The 17,217-nt window shown below is 43.7% G+C and overlaps 1 protein-coding gene across 2 annotated transcripts in view; it reads right to left on the bottom strand.

Moving 5' to 3' along the window:
- The window catches only part of KIF13B (kinesin family member 13B), a 698,786-nt gene that overhangs the window by 278,940 nt on the left and 402,629 nt on the right, over nucleotides 1–17,217 (bottom strand). For both annotated transcript variants that reach the window (XM_086927999.1, XM_086928000.1), the window contains 3 exons: nucleotides 7,555–7,701; nucleotides 3,746–3,895; nucleotides 811–939 (listed from right to left, as the gene is read on the bottom strand). In XM_086927999.1, the coding sequence (XP_086784125.1) occupies nucleotides 811–939; nucleotides 3,746–3,895; nucleotides 7,555–7,701 (426 nt within the window). The remainder of the gene's footprint in view (nucleotides 1–810; nucleotides 940–3,745; nucleotides 3,896–7,554; nucleotides 7,702–17,217) is intronic.

The following is a 17,217-nucleotide window of genomic DNA, read 5'->3' as shown; positions in this document are numbered from 1 at the left end:
CCTTTGACCGTGTGAGCATTCTGCGCTCCTCCGCGGTCGTGACTGGTGCACCTCCTGCAGTTGGGACCGCCCGCCGCTAAAGGGCGCCGGAGACACAGCGGGACCACGGCGCGCAAGTTGAATTATCCGCCAATGCTAGTTACTTTGGTTGTGACTTACAAATTATTACTGTGCCCTACTAAGAAACCCTTCTAAGACCTCTGCACTTCCCACTGGGATTCTCTGATCCAGAGACCGGAAGGCAGGGAAATGCTTGACATTTGGCTAAAACATACAAAATAATTTATAGATGGTTTGCGGAGGGAGGGTTTGAAGACTATGGCAGATCACTGTAAAAATGCCTGAATCAGGTATCCAACGTAACACTTAAATGTATGATCGTGAGGTATAATAAATAAAAAATTACATTTAATGTTTCAGTTTATACCTTTTGACATCTTTTCGGGACAGAAGGTACCAAAAAGGACTTCAAAGGTTGTGATCCTGTAGGTTTTTGGCCAATCAGTGAAAGGTCTAAGAAACAGAATGTATCTGCCTCAATGGTATCTCAGAGCAGGTGAACAGCAAGAACAGATAGAATACAGGTCTATGTTGGAACAGAGGAAACTTTAATGTCACGTTAGTAAAAGATTTAGCACCTTCAATTCATGTGTAGATGTGCATACTGCCGCAAGCTAACTACTGATGTTACCAAACGGAATATAAAACGAGATGCTATAAGAATTCCTCCCAAAATGGTACTTCTGGAAATCTTATAATCATCTTAATTTGAAGATGAAGTGTTAATAAGACAGTCCACTAATAACTTACCTTGCACACAAGCTTTTGCTCCTGGGCTTCATTTTCAATTGTTCCGTCAAATCCATCATCACCTCCGCCAATCCGGTCCTTGATATCTCCGCTCACACGTACCACTTCCACATGAAGGCGTCCTGAAACCTGAAGAGCAGAAACCGAAAGATCAAGCTTTGGCTATTTTCTCACAAATCCCATCAAATTTCAACTGACCTCCTAGAAATCGCATGTGCTTGAGTACCAAAAGTTCAACAAACACTGCTCAATCATTTCACAGTTTCAAAAACACTTCTGAAGTCCATGATACACAGTTTTACACAAGATGTTCCAGGTAAAATGTGAAATAGCTGCCAACCAGATCACTAAATATGGAATACAATTAGAGCCCACGAGCAGTACGTATATGGTTCAAAATACTGATAAATGAGTCTGCCTTGTGAAGAAAAGGACTTTGAACACAATCAGGACTGCTTCCTGCACAGAGAGAACCATGTCACATTTCACACTACAGCAGCGATTGTGAATTTATTTTCAGATACTATGCAAACCTAACAACATGTACAACAGGCAATAAAGCCAGTAAATGGCATGTTTTGGCCTCGTCACATACCATGTGTAACTTAACCCACCTAGATGTCTGACACCAACGGAAGCGACCCTAACTCCACTAACCAATTTGTTTTCTCCACGAAACTCCGCTGCATTACTGTGCTCAGATGCTTCCAGACTAGGCTCCTGCTCTAGAAGGCTCTTTCACGTTGACATGCATGCATATTCTAACTGGGCCCAAACATACATTCTCCATCACTCATACACACACTGACAAATAAAAGTACATGTGTTCCAAGGAACTTTTTTGCTTTGGAACAACAGCACATTATCCCCACATTCAGCCTAATCAATAAACATATAAATGAACAAAGTCAGAATACCATAAAAAAGCCAAATTCATTCTAGAAAACAAACAAAAAAATCGTGTACCATGAATGCACACAAAGTATACAATTAGAATGGTGAACACCCCTAATGGGTGCTATGTAACTCAACTCAATTGTCTAGTTGTGACCTAACAGATGACAAGTTGACTCTTCCTCCCCCACTCACTGAGTGTATCAGGAATGTGAAACACTCCGGTGAGGATGAATTGCACATATATAAGAAGCCACCAAAAGTAAACTTGCAGGACCTTAGGGTCACATTTTATCCACATTTGGCTGTCAAACATGGTCCACAGGAACAGCATACAGCGCCTTCATCTTTTTTTATGCATTTCCTTGCCTACACTGTCTTATTGCTCTACTCTTGAAGCAAAGCACTTCGTTTTGGGGCTCCTGTCCTGTGTCATTTTTATTAAGTCTGGCTTAAGGGCAGCTCCATTCCACATACATGCCAAAAGATTGGATTCAGGTGGGGTAATTCTTGATTTGTAAACAACAAATGGCTTTTTTTCAACTGTCTCGTGTCCAAAATTGCCTCTGCGTCAAAAGAAGTCAATGCGGAAAATACAGTTCCCTGATTTTTGTTTCAAAATCTCCCACTTTCCTGCTCTAAAATGTTGGCAGGTATGAGTCCATTAAAATGAGCTGTCGGTTAGGATTTTCTATTATGTCTTGTGCCAGAAGCCCCCCGTGTCTAAAAAGATATGCAGACAGATAGATGGATATGCCGACAGAAAGATGGACAGATATGCAGACAGAAAGATAGGTAGATAGATACGTAGATAGACAGATAGATAATAGATAGATACTAAGCTGCACTCACCAGGTTAAACCAACATGAAAAGTGCTATTAACAGCAAAGATGCAATGTACTCTGCTCTTGCTATTCTTACTATAGTGTCCAGAAATCCACCATAAAACTAGATATGTTCTGCTGTAAGAAGCAACACATTTCCTACATGCAAGAAGAGGACTAATGTGCACTTCAGATAAGACCTAAATTGAGGATGGTCGTCTAACTCCTACTGTGATTTTTCTTATACTTTCCAGTATTGGATACAATACATTATTTGTCTGAAAAGGAATACAACTACCACCTCCATAAACTTAGTAAACACTCTGGGTTCTGGGGTAATGCCAAAAGGTAGTACTGGGAACTGGAAGTGTTGTTCTTCAAGAACCAGAGCAACTTTCTCTGTCCTAATTGAGTAGTTACAAGAAAATGAGTCACGACTGACTGTTTTAGAAACTGTGCTCTAGAATGAACCGCAAGCAGCCTCCTTTCCTGGGTACCCTGAGTAACACTGGTTTCTCCTCAATGAAAGAGAAAGTCTCTTAAGGCCATCTTTACATAAAGGAGCTTGGATTTCATTCATGAAGATGTTTGTGGGATGGAGAAGGATAGGCAGGCGCTCCATGACAATGTAATTAATGTAAGGATGTTTCTAGCATACTCAAAATGTAAAGAATATTTCTGAATTAACAAAATGCTCAAATAGTATTGTGATATGTATTACAAACAATCTTTTCAAAGGGCTGTAAACGTGTAGTAGATCCTTCAGTACAAACTGTACACTGTAGGTTTCATAAGTCGATAAAGAGAATTGCTTCTAATGAACATCACTATGTCAGCCATGTTTCACCCTGTTTTGGCAGAGAACCTGGGCTTTCTCAAAGGTGTAATTATCTCACAGAATTAGGTAATCTCCCAACTAGGCATTTACATGGGCTTTGTACAAGGAAGAAGGCAGCAGAGATGTTTCTTCATGCATCTAAAGATCCACGTATTCCATAAATTGGACACTCCTAAGTTCATTTGTGATATTAGTTTGAGATTAGGTCTCGCCAATTAGGCTTGTTAGCGCCAGTCTCATGCGGTCTGCAAATCGACGGTTTCAGTGGTCAACAATTGCTTCTAAATACTGCCAGCGCAGCTGAGGACATACAACTGGGCATCACCTGATAAAGACCCAAGCAGTATCCGTTCGGCGCGCTATCACAGTCATACATACCTCTCCTTTCTGATTGATGATTGGAACACCATATTGCAATTTCACATCATAGAACAGAGACTCCAGGAAAACGTTGGCCACACCAATGAGGCTGTGGTTTTCCTGCTCATCATAGAATGGATCCGCTCGCCGAAAATAAGACCTTGTCACCTTCAGTAAAGAGAATGATGCCACATTAGTAAAAGAAGAAAAACAAATTCAGCAGTAATTGTTTCTGCTTGTGCCATGGACAAACCCTTTTCCTGTACTCACCAATATGTCATCCAGTATCCCATAGAACATATCTCAAATGAGGCCGAAGGATTAATTCCAAATCAGTAGATGACTAACAAAGGAGGAGATGCCCTTGATCGTATGCATGAAAGAACACATTTCCAAACCTTTAAGGCGTATGTCAAAACATATCCTTTAAAGTAATGTTTCCACTGCACTCATGCTTTTCACTCAACCGCTCTTGACTCCTCTGCAGAAAGAAAACCACCTGCACACCAAGACAACTAGCAAACGCACCGTCCCCCTACAGATCTCAATCAGACTGAATATACAAGACCTGTGAGTGAAGAAAACAGGCATTTCTCTGATCCACCCACTGAAATCTAGGACGCTACCTCAATTCACGCCATTGGCATCTCCTTTTCAAGAAAGGTTTGAGTGCTTTGTCTTTGACTGTCTGGAAGGCTGGAGTAGGTACAACCCAGTGCCTAAAATGATTATGCTAGTAAAGTGCTTGCTACAAGCCGAGAAAGAAAAATCATCTTATTCAAAGTCGAACATTGGTCTTAATGTTTTTGTTAATAAACAAATGAATACAAAAACACCCACCCACCCTCAAGAGAGGCCTCTGAAACCTAGTAGATTCTGATTGGTTTTGGAGTCATAATTTTCTTAACGTTCATTTTTAGGTCTGGCTTGACAGTTCAAATGTTGCCAGACCTTATGTAGTTAACAGAAGTACTACTGAGAGAGGGACTTAGGGTTCAACACATGTTTGTTACTTTGAGCATAGCAATTAATTTGGCAGAGGTTATGTGCCTTCACTGAAACAGGGTGGATGTACTGAACGTTTTGCATTCTGTGAAATCTTATGCTCAATACAGCAGGGAAATATTGGTTATCTTGACAAGCCAATGATCAAGTCTAAAGGCCTAGTCGGTCTATTATTAAAAATTACAATAAAGGCGGTAGTCTGATGTATTTATGGTGAAAAACTAATGTTAAAGTTAAAAGGCATATATTTAGGAGTGGATTGACAATTACTCTGTATTTAAGCCTGCAGCGAGACATGCTGTTACACTGAATCTCACAGATTACTGTAGCGCACAAGAGTTCGATATTGGTTATCCTTCTAGAAGAGCTGCACTCTCGCAATCCTAGTCATGTGCAAGTAGGCCTGATTTACATATTGTGAAAGCATATGTTAAAGGCAATAATCTTTTATGGGTGGATTGTTATTGTACTGTGCTAAAGCTTGTAAGCAGGGATTCTGTTACACGGAATGTCATCATTTTCTGTAATAAGCAAGGTTTTGATGCTGGTGAACGGCCAAGCCCTCTGCCCTACTCTCTTCATGAGTGACCAGCCCATGCTGCCCGCAGTGGGGTTGGTGACAGATCTATTTTTTAAGGTTTAGCACAAATTGGACAAAATTAACTTTTTAAAAGAAATCCAAAAATACCTTTCCTATGGAAACTCTGGCTCAATAATAACTACTGTGGTACGACCACCATCAACGTAATATGTAAAACGTACATACACATTATATATACATTAAGTACACAGTGGCAGTCACCACTGTGTAGTTCTAGTTATAACCAGGTTCCATAGGAAAGGCTTTGTTTGGTTTGCAAATTTCTATGAATATGTATATGTAGTCCTAATTATATTATTAGGAATGTGTATTTATTATTTTTGTACATGCGATCTTTATATGTAAAGTATTTTTTACCGAATATACATTTTTTTAATAAAGCTAAAACAAATGACTAAAACTTTCTAGAAATTTGGGAAGATATCTATAATGTGTAAAGGTCACATGCCCTTCTACAGTAAACAGTACTGTACCAGGTGTTTTTCTTTTCCAAACCAGTATTTTCCTGTATTCTATTTCCAGGGCCCGTTCGTTTTCCAGAAAAAGTGATTTGTAGTAAATCCATTCAGTACTTAAGAAAATAAGATTCAAAATGTGTGTACATATACAAATGCTGTAGTACTGCAGATCTGGGAGATCCAAATAATACATTTGATTGGCTACCTCACACCAACAAGGCAATTTTTTTTTTTTTTTTACACGAGGAGGGCATGTGCACCCCCATCCCCGAGCAATTAAATGGCCCAGGGGACACCATCCCTCGGGGCCTTTGTAAGGAAATATTTTTATGAATAAGGGAGGGAGCATACTGCCCCTCACCCCTCCCCTCTCTCCCCCCAACTAGTAAATGGCCCCGGGGACCACATACTCCAGGGCATGAGTCCAATTAAAAGATCTAATGGGGAGCGGGGCATGGGGCCACCTCTCCCAGAGCCATTTCATGGCCCCGGGGTCCTTTATTTGGGAAGTGAGACGTGCACCCTTGCCATGCACTGCTTATGACCTCACATAGTACATCACTCATCACGTTTCTATGACATCATTGATAACATCACTGATGACATCTGAAATGACATAATTGATGACAACACTGTGAATGGCGAGGAAGCCATTATAGTTAATGTAACTAGTGAATTTCAGTGTTTTTTGTTGTTGTTTAGTTTAACTGACATTATGACCCAAGTAGAATGTCACTTTAACCTTTGTTTATCTGGGAATAAATATTTACAGATCCACAAAGGGACTTTGGGTCAGCTCTCTTTTTTGCCGCTGGTCTGTACGAGTGTCATTTACACTCTGCTTTCATCCATGACAGCAGACAATGGAAAAGGCTACTACATCCATTGGGTTTCTTGCTTTGGGAGTGATGCCATTTGTCTGATCACACATGCACCCCATCGTGAAACTTCAGGGTCAGTACTTTTGTCTTACATTTTATCCCTTTATAGGTCTCTTTTCATGTGTATTCTTCACTTTTTTAATTTCATTGTCAGAACATAATACAGCTCCTCGAACAGTGCAAAAGAACTGCTCACTAGCCGCAAATTTCATCTGCCGTGCCCCGCAGCCACCTCCTCTTAACTAAACAACCACAATGGAATGGAATTATCCACAGCTATCATTGTTTTACCATTTCACGATAACCAACATGTTGGTTATGAATGTGGCGGTCATCCGGGAGCTTTAAAACAATGATGCACTAAATACAATACTGCTGCAAGATTGCCACTCACTACTATGTTTAATCTTATTAGTTTTTGCAAGCATATGACAATCATGTTTATGCAGCAGTATGTTTGCACTTCCCACTTTTATTCTTATAATTTACCTTGCATAGGTTCTTGAATTTATGTGTGATTTATTGTGGTTCTTTAAGTGGGTAAATGTAAGAGAGAGTCAGTGGGTGGAGAAATGATGCACAAATCTAAGAATGAACAGAATGCTTGTGTGATTACTTTTTGAGTGCCTAACCCTATCAATACATGAATATGTACTTTCATTTATAAGCCTGACCAACTGGCATTGCCAATGCTCGATTTTTTTTGTGCAATAGAGAGATTGTCTGCATATAGTGATAGCCCTTAAGTTCCTTTCTGTCCATATAACATCAGAGCTCACCACGGACGCCTAGTTTTCCTGTGCTCTGTTCATGTTCTTTTGTATATCGTGGCTCTGAGAACAACAAACAAGACAATGCAGCACGTTGGTGAAGGTGACTTACCGGGTTGTCTTCATCGCAGACTTTCCACTCTTGGTAAAGATCACGCATATCCACCAATCTGTTTTCTAGTTTCTCCAGTGACCAGATCTGTTTCCCTTTCCCCTTCCTCCGCACTTGGATCGCAGGTTCACTAAGCATAGCACCACGCTGCCACAAACAAAAGCCATGGTCAATGATTTTAAAACAAGGTTATATAATCTATAAAATTAAATACTAAAATGGTCTCAGGAGTAGCTATTAAACGGCTATTCAGTGTTATTGATGACCAGTTTTTAAAAATGTAGATCTTGTATTTGATATATTTATAGCGCAACTCCACCTACAATCGTTGAAGTGAGCTTTACATAAGTAACAATGGGTAGGGGTCTGGATTACCAATATTGCAGTGATCAGAATCTCTTCACAATAACATGACTCAGAACAATGCATTACAACTTAAATTAGAATTTTGCATCAAAGGAAGATTTGAAACTTACAGGGTGTTATGTTACAGAGGACCGGTAGGAGCAAAAGCAGTTGGAGAAGGGGAAAGAAGAGAGGAATCAAAATAAGGAATACATGTTTTGGGACAAGTTAAATAGAAGAGGAAAAAGCTGAGAATCAGAAGAGGAATGAGACTCGGGAGAGGACTGACAAAGTTTAAACAGGTAGGATTCTAGGTATTTATAGCTTTGAAGGAGATCTTCAAGATGATGGGTCTTCTGGTGGAGGGTTCCAGAAAGATGAAGCTGCACCAGAGGACTGGATGGCAGCTGGTATTAAAAGGTAGTTGATTTATGATGACAGAAAAAACTATTCTTGCAGAAATGTGTTATTTGATGGGTTGCGTTACTGTGGCACAGGGGCCCAAACCCAGACTAGACTCACATGAACCTTGCATTTAGCATCAGTGCACTATTTTGATATCCAATACCGTTGTGGCTATATTACCAGAATAGTCTGTGCACAGATAATAGAAATTCACATTGTTTTGGAGCTTATAACAAACTGGTATCTTTTACAACTGTGCACTTGTGGAAAGAGCAGAAAATACATGGTTCAAAAGAAATATTTCTAGGCCGTTAGAAGCGTATGGATTAAACACTCAGGTAATCTGAACAACTTTCCAATAAGGAATTCATTCGAAGCAAATTTGGATCATCTGCAAAAAAAAGTAAGGAAGTAGCCACTTTACAATCTGTCTGCAAACCTTCCATCCTTAAATGTTTTACTACTGGTGAATATTTAGTGCACCTACAGATGCTTCGACGTCATGCAGACAATTGCCACCATTTTAGAAGCTTTTGCTATTTAGCGGTTTCTGAAGGAAGTCATTCTTGTCAAACTGCACATGTTCATGTTCTCAGGGCTAAGGGTATGAACATGCGTATACTCTTGAGCAATGAGGTGATTGAAGCCCACAAAATGATTATGATAAATGTGAACACATTTTTGATTGGGAGTGATTCCAAGGGAAACCTTTAAAGTGCTAATGTAACATGACGGGAAATGCAATTGCTAAAAATTCTTTCTAAATTCTTGATCAATCAATTCAAATCTATAAAAACACTAGAATGCAAAAAAAAATTAAACCAAAAATCATACTAACTTCTTGAAAAAATAAGTACCAAAGTCTCAATATAACTCTAAGTTCTGAATGAAAGTGTGTGAGCACTTGGAAATTAAAAAGTGCTAATTTATTGAACTAAATACACTAGATCATTAAATTGAATCCTTACAAAAATATCTGGCCAGAATCTTCGTTTAGAAAAGTTATGGAAGCATTATTCCAAAGTGTGCCAAATACTTGAAATAACATGTGGCAAACTACAGAAGGGGCCAAAGGTGTAGTGTGACACTGGGGTGCCATCCATCTGTTTCAGTGAGCTAGAGTAACAATGTGCTATGATGCTCTGTTTGTGAACAGGGGAAGTGTTCTCACCAAAATGAGTTGAATTCAGCTCTTCAAGGAGATCCACACTTAAAGTGCACATACAAGTAACTGAATACCAGCTGAATTACATTTCCTACAAAAGCATTTCACCCCCTACTGTCAATCATCAATTGTTTTATGCAGTTTTTATCTGCAGTGTGCCTCCAATCTTTCTAAAACACATGCTTGGAATAGACGGATACATTTCAAGTCCTTGACCTGTGATCAGTGAGTTATAATATCCAACCTTTATCTTGAATATGCACTATTCCATTTTGATTCTACTAAATATGGATAATACTATGCTTGAGCCATGAACAAGGGGTTTTATGCCACAGAGAGGCCTCTCATGAAACTTTACATTCCAACACTATCCCCTTGGCCTGTACTAGGCCGATTGACCATGTTTTCACACTCAACTTTAACAACCGGGTCAAGGTTCTTTTGTATTCCTGACATACAAGATACAGCTTTCTCTTTGGTTCAGTGAGGGTTTGCTATTCTCAGCATTTCATGACATAATTTCTTTAACCAGATGTATTTATTTATTTATTATTTATTTAAAGATTTGTAAAGCGCCTGGTGACCCGGAGGCGTCCCCGCGCTGTGAGAGCTTGAAGTTGGCCAAGAGGGGAGAAAAAACTTATTTAGGGAAAAGCAGAGTTTTGAGCTGCTTGCGAAAACGCAAGTAGCAGGGTTCCAACCACACACTGCGGGGGAGCGAATTCCAGCGTGTAGCTGCCTTTACGGAGAAGCGATGGCCTCCAGTACGTACCCTCCTAAACTTGGGGACATTTGCCAGTCGCTCATTGTCCGAGCGCAAAGATCTCGAGGCTTTGTACGGGGTAACCATATCTCCTAGGATCGAAGGGCCTTGTCCGTTGAGGAGCTTGTGAGCGATGCACATTGCCTTAAACTCGATCCTCTCTCGCACTGGAAACCAGTGGAGAGCCTTAAGAGCTGGTCTGGCAGAGGTTCTGGAGGGAAGACCCATCAATATCCAGGCAGCCGCATTTTGGGTTCGTTGTAGCTTGCCCAGAGTAGCTTCAGGGGCTCCTAGGTAGACAGCATTGCTGTAGTCCAATCGTGCAAGTACCAATCCTTGAACCAGGAGCTTCCTAGATTGAAGGGGAAGCAGAGGAAGGATCTTGCGGACTGACCGCATAAGTCCAAAGCAGGTTCCAGCTGTTTTAGTTGCCTGGGTTTTCATTGATAAGTCCGGTTCGAACCAGACCCCAAGACTCTTAATTTCTGTCTTGGGGGCGGGCACCTCACCCATAGTATCGGGCCAAACAGATGATGGAATTGCTGACCACTTCTTGCCCATCAGCATAATTTCTGTTTTGGACCCATTAAGTTTGAGTGAGGACTCGCACATCCAGAGATGGATTTTCTGGAGGCAGTGCAGGAGATTGTCTGAGCATTGATCAAGATGTGTAGAGGTTTTCACTATGTTTGCAGGCTCTATGCAACACTGCCTATGGAACTTTAGCTCCCTAGTCACTCCAGGGAACACTTGGTCTTTCTTTTATTCATGTATCATTCGGTCATGCCAGTCACTGTCACCAACGGGTTAGTATTGTGACCGTAGGTTCTACATAGATCCTAAAATCCTATGATAATAGGGCTTACGTCTCACCTCAGTGATTCTGTTGAGCAGTGATGCTCACTCTTCGCGGTTCCCTAAAGCTGAGAAGAGGAACTGAGCAGGGCAGGTGATCGCTGCATTCACCTTTCCCTCCCAAGATCAAACTCGTCTTGCACCCTCTTTCACCCTCTTGCAGTCAAAAACGAGTTCAAACCAACTTTAGTCTTTCTCTTGGACATCACAGGTACTAGCCTGCATGGTGGACAGCATATAATCCATTCGGGCTGGCACCAGAATCATCCTAATGAAAATTTGAGCAGTCACACCTCTTGTACAATGTAAAGCTCCAACAGTCACAGAGCTAGAGATCAGACCCAGCATTTCCAAGCAGCTCCCAAATACACAATCCCTAACTGGACATATCTGATGGTTTAGAAACAGAATGGCAAGCGCTGGCCGTGATTTACGGATAATCAGCCACCCCCAGAGCAACTGGGAGTTGTGGTATTCTTAACTTCAGACCTGTACCTTGCCTGGACAACAGTAGCCAAAGATTTCCTGGATTACTCTGTTTCACATAACCACTGTTAAATCCATAAGATAGTCCATTTCACAGTCAGAGCGGTGGTGGGTTGCTTCACTGTCTTCTTCTGGCAGAATACTTTTTAAGTGAGCTTGGGTAGTTTATAAAGCAACAGCACCTGACGTCTAAGTCTAAAGTTGTTGAATCTCTCCCGCTACTCTTAAAGTCAATCAATACAAAGACTAGCCTACTGATAACGCCTGCAGTCATTTTCTGGCACATCTACTTCCTTGTGGAATTATTTTCCCCTTGGTGTTCACACTGTACCTAACTACCATCCTTTCCACAAAAAACTGAAATCAGCTTTCAGTCCAGTCATTAGTGAAGTTCCTTGAGATGTCTATTTTTTGCATTTTAATTTCTGTTCTACCATTTTTTCATTGTCTTTGCTTTATATTTTGTAAACACCTCAATTGCCTGGGTCACGCTCAATGAAAGTTAAAAACAAAATAGATGTTCATTTTTTTATAAAACTAAAAATGTTTATTTAGCAATCTCTTTTTTTCAATCTCAAGTAAGCTGGGTTTTAAGGCACCAGCATGTTGAAAATGTCCCAATGGCTGGTAATATCGGACACTGAGCGCTGCTGCAGAGATGGGTGCATTGTACATACGTCTGAGACATCCTCAATGGTATCAGTCTTTCGAAAATGAAAGTGCTTTGACATTCTGATTTCACTGTAGGGTAAGCCTTAATAACTAGAGTAGAGGGATTCTTGTTTATCTGCTAAAGCAGTTCACTTGGTTGGGAACCTGTAGCAGAGATATGAATGCAATATGCACCTCAAAGGTTCAAAGGTCAGCTAAATAGCTCTGTGGTCAAAGCACTACTACAGCCAACCATATGCAAAATACAGCTCCAGCTGTCTGTTTTCTTTCCCACAGGTCTTTCACACACTGTCATGGTTCAACGCAGAACAAGAGTGGTGCACATCTTTGCATGTTGCATTTCACTGTTCGACTGACTCCACTTTTTCTCTGTGCCACTGTTGCTGGCAGGTGTACGATCTCACTTCCTACTGCCCCCTTGCACCACCTCCCTTTTATAACAATGTGCATCACTCATAAAATCCTATCTGTACGCAAGTCAGACCTATGAAGGGAGAAACAAGAAAATGCTGCACCTAAAACCAGAGTTTATAAAAAGAGGCGCAGTGTTGAATAAGCAGACGTGATGATTGAGCTGAACAGTCGCATGGAGATGTTTTGCACTCTGTCACCTAGGAGTTGTGCGGGGCTAACTGACGAACATGGCGGTTGCTTCCTGAAGGAGCTCCAGACCCGGGCGGCATTAATCCTGCCTATTTGCTGTATCCTGTGATCCCTGTTGTGTGCTGAGCACGGCAGCCGCAGAAGCTACCGGACGCCGACCTCCATGGCCCCGTGGGGTCCAGGTGGGGACCGGGTTCTTAAACATTGGGGATAACAGCCAGTGAGGCCTGCGACGTGCTGTGAGGCCCGAGACAGCCTGGGCTGACGCTGCGGAGAGACCGGGCGGGGGCCGCCCGAGGCTGGAAATACCACAGCGGCATAGCGATCTGAGACCCTAATCGGCGTTGCAAAGACCAGGCGACGCCACAAGCAGACACCGGGGGGACGCAGGAGAAGCCACGAGCCCAGAGTGGACCCGGTGGGCTGCTCTGGAGCGCGGGTCCGGAGACGCAGCTACGCTAGTGCCGGGGTTCCAATGCGGCCCACGTGAGCCTGCCAAACAGTGAGAGGGGGCCTGAAAGAGACAGTTTCCTCCAAGTGAGGGCTGTCATTAGTGTCCAAGGGGGAAGAGAACCCTACGGCGTGCTGCGGGCGGCCCCCCGAGATGGTACTGCCACTTTGAAGGTGTGTGGGCGCATGTACCAAAGGACTGTGGAGTGCTTGTAGACAGCACAAAGGCCGATAGGGAGAAGTTACGGGGTGAGGCTATAAAGGCCATTTGTGCTAGCCACGGTGTGCCCCCACCAAGGGAAGTCGGAGAGCGCAGCCGCAGTGTGGGACGCCCGGAGTGCCCCCCGCAGGAACTGCATGGTCGGACGCCGCCGCGTGGCGGCGAGTGGAGGCTAGTGATTGCGGTGCTATAGGTGGAATTATAGTCCGGAGGACCACAGTTCGCGGTCTGACTGAGTGCATTACGGGCTGTGCTGGACACGGACGGCCAAGCCTGCTGCGCAGGGTGGGGGACTACCGGTCAACATAGGAGCTGAGCCCCATGGAAATGAGGAGTGTCACTCCACCTCCACTATAGGGGACAAGTCGTTGGCGCACGCAGCGATGGGGCGAGTGAAGGGCAAGCAGCAGGACAGTGAGTCTGGAACTGACCTCGCCCCGACACCGCGATATCGATGGATGGATCCCAACAGGTCAGCTGTGTACCACCTACCCACGCAGGCGAGGCGACGAACAAATAAGACTTAATCCTACAAGAGGTGCGCAAATCTAGGAAGTCCATAGAGGCACAGATTGGAGCCCTCATGTCTGGACCGTCGTTACTCCAGGCGGACCACGCCAAACTTGCTGACAGGGTAAAGGACCATACAGTGGAATTGAAAGCCTTGTCCCCACAGCAAAGCCAAAACACAGCCGATATAAAACAACTACAGTCCCAGGTGGCCACCCTTATTGACCGCGTCGAGGACGCGGAGGGGAGAGCGAGGAGGAACAACATCCGGGTCATAGGCCTGCCGGAGAGAAGCGAAGGGGCAAACGCGACTCGACATATGGAGGACTGGCTTAAGGAGTATGTCACTTCAGAGGGCCTCTCGGACCAATTCTGCATTGAACGTGCTCACAGGATACCCACAGGCCGCCCGAAACCGGGGGCCCCACCGAGGCCACTCATTTATTTATTTATTTTATTTTTTGCATTTGTAAGGCGCACAGATACCCACAAAGGGTTTCCCGGCGCCAGGCCTATGGAACCAGAGCTGTACAAAAGCAGAAACGACTAGAGACCAGATTATTTATTGAAAAGCCAGGTCTTAATGCTTTTCCTGAAGTTGGCAAAGTTTTCCTCCTTTCGTATAACAAGAGGAAGGGAGTTCCAGAGGGTCGGTCCCAAAAAGGAAAAGGTCCTCCCTCCGACTCTAGCCAGTCTGAATCTGGGCACTGCAAAATTCGATGCATTTGAGGAGCGGAGATTGCGTGTGGGGAGATAAGGCCTAACCAGTTTTTGCAGATACTTTGGTGCGGTACCTGCCTTTATTTTAAACATATAACTCAGGGCCTTGAACCGTACCCGGTTTTCCACCCTGAGCCAATGTAAGTCCTTGAGGTGTTTAGAAATCCTCGCTGTTCTGGGGATTTTGCACAACAGCCTGGCTGCAGAATTCTGGACAAGCTGGAGACGTCTGATAACAGCTTGATTGGAACCCAGGTAAAGGATGTTACCGTAGTCAAGCCGTGATGTAATGAGGGCATTGACTACGGTCTTCTGGGTGACCGAGGGCAGCATCCATATAATCTTGCGCAGCCATTTAAGAATTGTAAAGCAGATCAGCTACTTTATTGGCCTGTTTCATCGATAATGTGTCATCGATGTGCACCCCTAAGTTTCTAACCTGGGTAGCTGGTGTAGGAAAAGCACCCAGGGATGGCGGCCAATGAGTGTCCTGCCAGAGGTCCCTATTTTTACCTAAGAGAAGAATCTCAGTCTTTTCCCCATTGAGCTTCAGCTGGTTATTTGACATCGAGCTGAAGACTTCATGAAGGCCAAGTTTAAGCGCAGATGGAGATGATGGGTCAGATTCTGAGAGAGAAAAATCATCCGCATAAGTCATTAATTCTAAGCCAACTCGCTCCGCTAAGTCAGCGAGGGGACGAAGGTACAGATTAAAAAATAGCGGACTCAGAATTGAGCCCTGAGGCACGCCATGGGGCGAGCTGAAAATGTCCGACTGAGCCTGAGATGACGCGATCTGGAAGGTACGGATGCAAAGATAGGATTCAATCCAGTCCAGCGCTGCCCCTCCGACACCATCCTCACCCAGCCTGGCAAGCAGCCTGGAGTGAGAGATGGTATCGAAGGCCGCACTAAGGTCGAGCAGGACAAGTGCAACCGTTTGCCCATCGTCCAAGAGCTCCCTAATCTTCTCAGTGACTCCCAGAAGAGCGGACTCGGTGGAATGTCCAGCCCTAAAGCCTGACTGGGAGAAATGGAGCAAGCCGTTGTTTTCCGTAAATGTGCTGAGAGCACTGTGAATACACTTCTCCAAGATTTTTGAGAAGGCAGGAAGTAGGGAGATAGGACGGTAATTGGCTAACACCTCAGGGTCGGCGGTAGGCTTCTTCAGCAAAGGGCTCACCATGGCGTGTTTCCATGCCGCTGGAACTTTCGCAAATCGGATAGAGGCGTTGAGTGTCTCAGAAACGATGGTCAGGGCGGGGTCATCCAACTGGCTCAGAATGCTGATAGGGAGAGGATCACATGGGGAACCTGACTTGATGGAGGTAGCTAGAGATTTCAAAGTGTCCAGCGTAATAAGAGGCCAAGACTCAAGCCGACACCCTTCAGTTGTAATCGGAGGAAAGTCCTCTCTGTCATCCTTAGTAGGAGGATTAATGTTAGTGATGATGGTCTCAATCTTTTCCACAAAGTAAGTGGCCAAGTCTTGACATTTCTGGGTAGTAAGAGGACATGCAGCAGCCATTGAATTAGCTCCAGCTAGTTCTTTCACCGTATTAAAAAGGGTACGTGATCTATTTGCAGCAGTATTGATGGTTTCCGTTACATAACAGGCTTTAGCTTTCGTGCAGGCCGAATGATAAAGATTTCTAGCCTTGCGATAGGTCTCATAATTAAGTTGTTGAATTACAGAGACCGCGACGTGAAGCTACAGAAATCGAGATAAGTGCCACAAATTAATTTTGAGAACACCAAGGTCGCGTTGTACCCAGATTACACGTTGCTGGTGCAGAATCAGCGCTCCTCCTTTTTACCGATCAAGAGGAAACTACGGAACCTGAAATATGACCTCCTCTTCCTGGCGCGGTTGAGGATTGTCCACAAATGGAAAACGTATTTCTTCGAGAGCCCAGGGGACGTACAGGAATGGGTGGAGGTGATGGAGCTGGGGAGACAATCGATTGCTAACTCCCCGACCTCAACATCCACCATGCAAGATGGCCGCACGGCGGGACGCCGCATCTCAAAGAGACTGCGCAAATGAAATACACACTCTGGCCAACAACTCAACAGACGCAGAGTGGTAGGGAGACGGCGATCATCTCGGTCTCCTCCTTCCGGACTAGGGCACAGATCGGCGACTAGACTACATCTGAAGTCGACACCTAGAAATCAGACACGGATGGGAGTGTGGCCCTGTTTCCCTCTGTGACTCCATAGACGGCGGACGGACTGATTCCCTGAATGAGTGCATAGTATTACGAACTTGCAACAGAACAGTAATGTATATGACTGCGTTAATGCTGCAAATATATTTACTATAAAGGCATTGTGTTAATTGTAATTAAGGCCCGGGGGCCCGTTGAGTTCCACGTTAACAATGACTAGGACAAAGCACTGCATGGGTAGGTTTGGCCACGTACCCTAAGTTGCGAAAGCTTTCCATGGATGTTATACAGGTTTATA

The sequence above is a fragment of the Lissotriton vulgaris genome, chromosome 6 (genome assembly GCF_964263255.1).
Source record: "Lissotriton vulgaris chromosome 6, aLisVul1.2, whole genome shotgun sequence".
NCBI lineage: Eukaryota > Metazoa > Chordata > Amphibia > Caudata > Salamandridae > Lissotriton > Lissotriton vulgaris.
Note: the sequence above shows the minus strand (reverse complement) of the source record. Positions and strands in the feature narration are given on the sequence as shown.